The sequence below is a fragment of the Nannobrachium achirus genome (genome assembly GCF_963921795.1).
Source record: "Nannobrachium achirus genome assembly, chromosome: 23".
Classification (NCBI taxonomy): Eukaryota; Metazoa; Chordata; class Actinopteri; order Myctophiformes; family Myctophidae; genus Nannobrachium; species Nannobrachium achirus.
In genome coordinates, this window is record NC_137830.1 from 4,399,609 (window position 1) to 4,408,060 (window position 8,452).

The 8,452-nt window shown below is 42.9% G+C and overlaps 1 protein-coding gene across 1 annotated transcript in view; it reads left to right on the top strand.

Moving 5' to 3' along the window:
• Positions 1–6,573: 6,573 nt before the first annotated feature.
• The window catches only part of cax1 (cation/H+ exchanger protein 1), a gene marked incomplete at both ends in the record, with an annotated part of 63,233 nt that continues 61,354 nt past the window's right edge, over positions 6,574–8,452 (top strand). The window contains 2 exons of the mRNA XM_080753912.1: positions 6,574–7,204; positions 7,297–7,704. Coding sequence (XP_080610038.1) covers positions 6,574–7,204; positions 7,297–7,704 — 1,039 coding nt within the window. The remainder of the gene's footprint in view (positions 7,205–7,296; positions 7,705–8,452) is intronic.

Consider the following 8,452-nt stretch of genomic DNA (forward strand, 5'->3'; position numbering starts at 1 on the left):
CTGCGAGCAGTCCAAGTTGAGGTGGACAAGTTTTGGAAACGTTGGAGCCAGTTGGCAGGTCCCCATCTATTCATCAGACAGAAGTGGCATGCTCCAGCCAGGAATGTCACGGTTGGGGACATCGTTTGGGTGGCAGACCAGAATGCCCTCCGGGAACGATTCCGTCTGGGTTGCATTATGGAGGCATTCCCGGATAGCCAAGGCATCGTCCGGGACGTCAAGGTGCGCACCTGTCAGAGTCTTCCCATCAGCCTGTCTCAGGCGAAGAAGGACAAAGAGCCATGTCCGTCTACCGTCCTCCACAGGGACGTTAGAAGACTGGTGGTATTGCTGCCAGTAGAGGAACAGAGTGGGGCTTTGCCTGCTCCTCAAAGTACCTAAGAGACACTAAGACTTTTTATTTATTTATTTAAGATCCCTATTCTTACTGGGGTCATATTACAAAAATTACAGTGAAATAAAAAGGACAAGCACAAATAGAATAACAATTAAATGACTGCATACACATTTACATTGCATACAATAGAAAACAGTTAATAAAAAGTGAACATTATGTGCCCGGTGTGTGCTCATGTTGGACTATGCAAGGCAGGGGCGTCCTCTACCCTGAGCCAAGCCTAAACCTGGCCGCATACCCTAAGTACCTAAGACTGTAAACCTGTGGACTGTATTCTGATCAACACTCTTCAGGGTATCTTTATAGGGTGTTTCTTTGTTTACTGATTTACCTGTGAGTTCTGTATTTTCTATGCATCACTGTATTCTGTGTTATTGTGGCCTATTTTGTTCAAGGAACCGTAGCCCAAGTGGGAGGTGTGCGGTTCATTCCCATTTGAATTACTGTAACAGTGCATTATTTCATTATTTTCATAATGTTTCACAATGTCTTTTACGGACATGTGACAAAAAGTGACCTCTAGTGGTGATTTGAGTCACTCACAAACTTGTTGCTCTGTGTATCTGAGAATATTCTGTATTTTCTGTATTTTTCTAATATCACAATTATTACTACAATATGTGTATGCAGGAGTTAACATTTATTTTGCTATTAATGTTATGGTCATATATGATGTGTACTGTATTACTTGTGTAATCATTTTTGTCCATGTTGGGTTCACGTAAGAAGCATGTTTACGCATGTGTCAATACGGACGTTCTATCATTCATCATATCTTCGGTTGTTGACTGGTGATGCGGAGCTGTCGATTACCTAACTAACTGACGACTTCTGCTACAACTGACTGGGTGGCTAACGGTTACTGTACAAAAGTATATGTTTAGGTAGCATACTGTGTATGAGTGTGAATAAATCCTTTTTAAGATACAGTAACGTTGTTTGTCAGTGAGTATCAAGGCAAAGTTGAGTAAAGACACTGTTATCACCAGCAATGAATACCCCGTGCGGTGGGAGTTTATTAAATATTGTTAGATAGTTTAGTAAAAACCGTACAACTACAAACCATGGATTGACATCTAGACCTACTGCACATACAGTATGAAACAGAGCTGCTACCTTTAAATACATTTTGAGAAAAATAATGCTGCTATTTGTTCCCAAAGCTTTATACCCTCTATATATATAAAATGTCACAATGCGACATAGCTCTGTTTACACAATGCTGTACTCTCAACTGTATATGTTCCCCATTTTCAACTATTTTATTTGTGACATTTGCTTTGGCAATGTAAACATATGTTTTCTCATGCCAATAAAGCTCCTTTGAATTGAATTGAATTGAATTGAATTGATTTGTGGATGAATGTGTATTTTGGATAATTAAGGGTAATGTGGTGACAGGGTTATGGTACAGTAGTAATGTGTAAACATGATGCCGCTAAAATATTGTGCATTTATTTGGAAGAATGTGATTGATTGTAATTGTGTCATTGCCTTGATGAAACGTTGATATAAAGAGTACAATCCGTGTTTGGAAGAGACACACAGTCTGAATTCATTCATTCACACCTTGCCCCTTTTACAGGGGGCGCTACAATGACATAAATGTTTGCACACATCTTCAGAGAAAAACAAAACATACATATGTAAAGTTACATTGTTAAATCTATATGGATTTGCTTTCATTGACATTTCTGTAAATTACTTAACATAATCTATAGCTTGGCACATTAATTATGTACTTTATTTACTTCACCAAAACGTATGTTTTCTTCACACACACCACTTTATACGAGAATGAAGTTGAGATGTTAGCATCCTCTGTACCAGAAATCAACCATGGATGAGATCATCTTGAACACTCTGGAGGATCTGGGAGAAGAAGAATTTCAAAAGTTCCAGTGGTATCTGCAGAAGGTCAACCTTGAAGGTCTCCAGCCGCTCCCAAAGAGTCTTCTAGAGAACGCCAACAGGTTGAAGACTGTGGATCTCATCATGCAGACGTATCCCAGTAGAGAACCTGAGGTCATGATCCATGTCCTGAAGAAGATCAAGAGGAAGGATCTGGTGGAGCGCTTTCTGAATAAACCCAAAGGTAGGTGAAGATTATTAATGATGAATTATTACTATTAAAGCATTCAGCCTCACTGCAAATTAAGTTTATTGGCAGAATTCAAGAACGATCAGCTGTTTTCAGTAAACAAATAAAACAAGGACTATTTAAATAGCGCAGCACAACTAATATTAACATAATTCATATCTCCCAATTTTGAACAAGGATAATTTTGAGACTGTACTAGTCATTAAAAGTGCATTTTGTATTGAGTTTGGAGAAACCGCTTGTAATATCAGTTGTGTTGAGCTGTGAACGTTTCCAATAAATCTAATCTCCAGTGGAGGCTGAGGCATCCTTAAAGGAGTAGTTCACCCCCAAAATGACTTGTTTCCTAGTTCAGTTACACACCCCATGAAGACCTGAATTCACTGAGATGTTTTATTAGTTTTTGTCACATTCCTGAGACAATAATTTGATGACCGGGTTATCGGTCAATATGAGACTCAAAGAGGCTCTTCCACCGGCCATCAAATTATTGTCTTAGGAATGAGACAAAAACTAAATCATCAGGTGTGCAATTGATAGAAAAAAAATGTTGGGAGTGAAAACTCCTTTAAAGTATTAGGTCTAGTGCAACCTTTCAGTAAATAAGTCTAGTGCCGTCTTTAGATAAGTATGACATGTTGCATGCCAAAAATAGCTGATCTGCAAGCTGCAATGCTTTGCATCCCAACATGTTGTGAGCTTGCAGATCAGCTATTTTCAACCACACGGAAACTGTCAGGATGTTGGACATTTAGAAACTTTGGGCATACATAGGCCACAGACAAGTGCTCTGCAGACATCTCTGTCCTGGGCCAGTTTCTCCAGCTGTCTCCATGTGTGACCAGATCTCTTACATCTGCATCCAGGTCACACCACCAGGTGTTTCTTGATCTGCCCATCTTCCTTCTCTCCGGTTGGTTCCACAACAGGACGTATCTTGTGATATTGGATGCAGGATTGTGAAGAGTGTGGCCAATCCATCGCCAGCGTCTTTGGAGGATGTCTTCCTCTACAGGGTGTGGTCTTGTCCAGGTTACTGATTGTGTTTGGACAGCAAATTCAGAGGATTCTTCCAAGGCAGGTGTTTTTGAATGCCTGGATTCTTTTCATGGTGTTGACGGTAGTTCTCCAGGGTTCTGCTCCATACAGCAGAACTGGCTTTACCATGGAATTAAAGATCCTGATCTTGATGTTTATTGGCAGATCTGACATTTTCCAGCTGATGGAAAGTAGCTCTTGCCTTGTCGATCTGAACCTTTACATCGATACTTGCCCTGTCCAGTTTGTCCCGTCCCTCTGTGAATGGTGAGGCCAAGGCGTGTTTAGGCGTGGAAAAGAAAGGTCAGCATGAGCGAAGTCAAGATTGTCTATTTGTTAGCTTTTCTGGCCTGTGTGCGGCTGTTCATTGCTACCAGGAGATGGTGGTCCAAAGCTACTCCTCTTTTAACGTGCACAACGTGCAGAGATCTTCTGGACTTTTTCCCAATGCACACACCGATCGATTTGGTTTTCCGTCATCAGGTCTGGTGATACCCAGGTTGCCTTGCGTATCCTTCTGTGATGGGAGAAACTCCTGTCGAAACATGGTTACTTGTGGCCCACAGGTTGGTGAATGTCTCCCTTCTCTCATTCATTTCCCTTAGGCCTTGCTAGACCATAATCTCCTTGTAACCCTGGTTGCTGACAATCTTTGCATTGAAATCGCCCATGGTGATGACAATGTTTCGTCTTGGGCAGGCCTGGATGATGGACAGCAGTCTGTGGTAGAACTCCTCCTTGACAAAATGTGTGTTTGCAGATACTGTATGTGCAATTCTTTGTGTATGCGCACGCAACTGATAATTGCACCTTGTTATGTTGGCGCTGGGCTTCTTGCCCACGACGCTGTCGCACAGTAGCCAAGACAAATTAAAAATGGCTATGTTTTGTGTTTTCAATGTCCGAGCGAACCCAAAACACCGTACCTGTACCTGTGACTGACAAGCTTGATTTGTGCTTCACCGCATCACCCTATGGCGGTGTTGTTGCGTGTCGAAAATACCAGACATACAAGATCACAATGCTGCGCGTTGTTACGTGTTGTGAGCTTGTAGCGCTGATATTTCAACTCCCTACACCACCGTACAACAAAATGGCTAACGCAGCAGGCAGCAGCAGTGGGGAGACGGACTTATGTGCAGTCCCCCACCAGCAAGCCGTCAGGGAATTAAACCAGTGACATTAAAAGTCAGATCATGATATAAAACTTTAAATGGTAGGTTCTAATGGATGTTTATGCAAATAATATTATTAAGATTAAATGATGAAATAGCCTAAGAGCATTTTCCCAACCGGCCATAGTGGCCGCCGTCTTTATATTTAATGGCCAATTAAACATTGTAACGTTCAATTGCCGGTAAATACTGTTTAAGGAAACTCTGGTACAGACTTGATCAACATCTGCCTTCCTGGCAGTGGGGGGCGATGTCTTCCTCATGGCCTGAGAACAACAACGTCTCTGTGGCTAACCTCTTATGACCAGAACCGCTCCACCTTGCCTCACTGATCCAGATTGTACATTCTCATCTCAGCTGCCACGTCTGTTTTGCCAGTTTTAAACATGGTCCGGACATTCCATGTTGTGATGTCAAAGGTGGTCCTGGTAGGAATGATGGTTGTCAACGGAGTTGAAAGTCAGATGGGTCTGATCTTCACTACTTGTGTCATATATATACCGCGACGAGGTAACAACAAACAGGAAGGATAAAACATAAAGGATGTGTGAAAATAGAAGTTTAGGTTAGTTCTGTGGCCTACTGGCCACATAGTCCAAACTAAGGTTGGCACTGATTGGTCCAGCGTTTTGTGAGAAAAGACACATGCGAATGCATGAACATGCACTAGTAAACAGAGAGAAGACAATGAAAACAAGTCAGCTGTGTCTTCCTAATATGATATGAGTGCAGAAAAATAAGCATTTTAAGTCATATAAACGTCTGTCTTTCCTGCTGCAGATGAACTGTTTGTAGATAACAGTTAATTACCTTTCTTATACAAGTCTTTTGTCTTTTCTGACACAGCAATATGTGTAAAATTAGACCAGGATGGAGCTACAGGAGCTGACCCACCAAGTTCCAGTTCAACGTCTACAAGGGGAGGAGTCTCTAAGGATGGAGGTGAGCTGACTATCTGAACACTGAACAGAACACACACACTGTGTGTGTGTGTGTGTGTGTGTGTGTGTGTGTGTGTGTGTGTGTGTGTGTGTGTGTGTAACCCTAACTACAAGGTTAAACTCAGAGATTAGTTTTCCTGTTTTTCAAACAACATTGTTAACATATCAGACTTATCAACAATAGAGAGGTTTAAATGACACATGTTTTATTATGTTGTTGTTAGGGCTCTTGTAGGTCCCCAAGTCTCTCGTAGATCTTGTTCCCCTTGGCTAAAGATGTTTAAGATTGCTTTGTTCATTACAGATTTCAAAATATCAGGACATCCCATCATCTTCTATGAAAAACTGCTTCAAGACGAGATGGAAAACACATATCGATGTGTAAAATTGGACAATGAGCCTAAGATGAAGCTTGAAGATGTCTGTGTCCCTATCTACAACATCAAATCCAGTTTCACAAACATGCTCAAACAGCATGAGGTCAGACAGATGGAGATGAATAAGGCAGTACAGGGGAAACCAATCGAAATGAGTGAACTATTTAAAGACCCTTCTGGAATAAATGAAAGAACAGTGCTGACTGTCGGTGTTGCAGGAATTGGAAAAACCTTCCTTGTACACAATTTTATTCGTAACTGGACCCTGCAACGTTTTCCCCAAGACCCCCATCTCTTGTTTCCATTGAGCTTCCGCCAGTTAAATCTTCTTGAGGGAAAAGGCTTTAGTTTGTCAGAGCTAATTCACGAATGCATTGCGGACGCCCGATGCATTGAGAAAGACGCTCTTGATGACATCTTCACCCAAATGCAGAAGTCAAACGTCTACAACAAAAGTCCCTTCAAAGTGATGTTTGCCTTTGATGGGCTCGATGAAAATCGGCTGCCATTACGTTTCCCTAAAGGTCCCCCAGGCCAAGTCACCATGTGGGATCAAGTCACCGAATCCCTCCCTGTGGAGGAGCTGCTGGTAGACCTCCTCACGGGGAAACTGCTTCCCTCTGCTCACATCTGGATGACCTCACGACCTGCAGCAGTCGGTCAGATCCCTGAGGACGTTGTTGACAAGATGACAGAAGTGCGAGGGTTCATCACAGATGACCAGAAGATGGAGTACTTCAAGAAGAGGTTCATGATCTTCAGTGATGACGAGAACCAGGCCAGCTCAAAGGCCAACTTGATCATGTCACACATCAAGAAATCAAAGACCCTCTCCACCATGTGTGAAATCCCAGTCTTTTGTAGGATCTTGGCTTTTGTTGTGCAGCACAGAACAACGACAGACAAGCTGCCTGAGACCCTGGTTGAGATGTACAGTCAATACCTGACCGCTCAGACAAAGCAGAAGGAGAAGAAGTATGGTGCATCAGGTGAGACAAGAAAAGAGAAGCTCATGGAGGCAGAAGCAGAAGTTCTTCTGAAGCTGGGCAAGCTGGCGTTTGACCAACTGGTCAAAAATAACATCCTGTTCTACCAGAAAGATCTGGAAGGCTGTGGTCTTGATGTGAACGACGTGCTGAAATCAGGCACGTGCACAGGGTTCTTCAGAGAAGACGGTGCTTACTTCCAAGAAACGAATTACTGCTTTGTTCACCTGAGCATCCAGGAGTTTCTGGCTGCAGTCTACCTGTACCACTGTTTCACACAGAGGAAGATGGATGTACTGACAACATTCCTGGAGTCAGAGAGACTAGATTAGTGTCACTCTCTGTCTTCCTGAGGGCTGCTATGGTCAAAACCCAGCAGAGTAAGAGTGGTCACCTGGACCTCTTTGTCCGCTTCCTTCATGGTCTCGCATTGGAGTCTAACCAGAGTCTCTTAGGAGGTCTTTTGGGTCAGGCAGTCCACAGTCCACAGGAGATCCAGAGAGCCATCGACTACCTGAAGGAGAGGATCTCTCCAGCCAGAGGGTCTAAATTTAAACCCATCTCTCCTGACAGATGTATCAACATCTTCCAATGTCTGATGGAGCTGAAGGACCCCTCATTAAGTCAGGGGATCCAGCAGTACCTGGAGTCAGAGAACAGATCAGGGAAGAAACTCTCTTTGACGCAGTGTTCTGCTCTGGCCTCCATGCTGCAGATGTCAGAGGACGTTCTGGATGAGTTGGACGTGGACAAATACAACACATCAATGCAGGGGCGACAGAGACTGGTCCCAGCTGTGAAGAACGTCAGGAAGGCTCGGTTAGTTGTCTTGTTGTTTTCATTGTGTTTGCCATGTCAGAATACAAAACATACTTCTACATTAGGGGGGAGAGAGAGAGAGAGAGAGAGAGAGAGAGAGAGAGAGAGAGAGAAAGAGAGAGAGAGAGAGAGAGAGACCAGCAGTGTGACTGAATGCCTAGCACAGTGGTTCTTAACCTGTGGTTCAGGGGGGGGGGGGGGGGGGGGGGGGGGTTATTAATGTTTATTACTTATTTTATCAAAGGTAATCAACAATCTATCTATAAAAACTGGTCAAACATTGGCTAAATTGTTAAATAATATAAGAACGAGAAAATAGCTGATCTACAAGCTTGTCCCCAGTGTCAAATATAATTATTTTGAGGGGGTCCCCAGTTAAAATATGGTTATTTGGGGGGTCTCCAGACTAGTTCAAATGCTTATTTGGGGATTTCACGGCCTGAAAAGGTTGAGAACCACTGCCCTAGCTTGCAGTTTGTTGTTGGTACTTAAAGAAACATTAGACAGCAGTTAACAACACTTCACACCTCAAAACACCGTCTCTCCAAACAGTGATGTTAGCCTGGTCCCAGCCAGAGTAATGAGAGGTCATTTCACCTCTTTGCTGTCTGTGCTTGT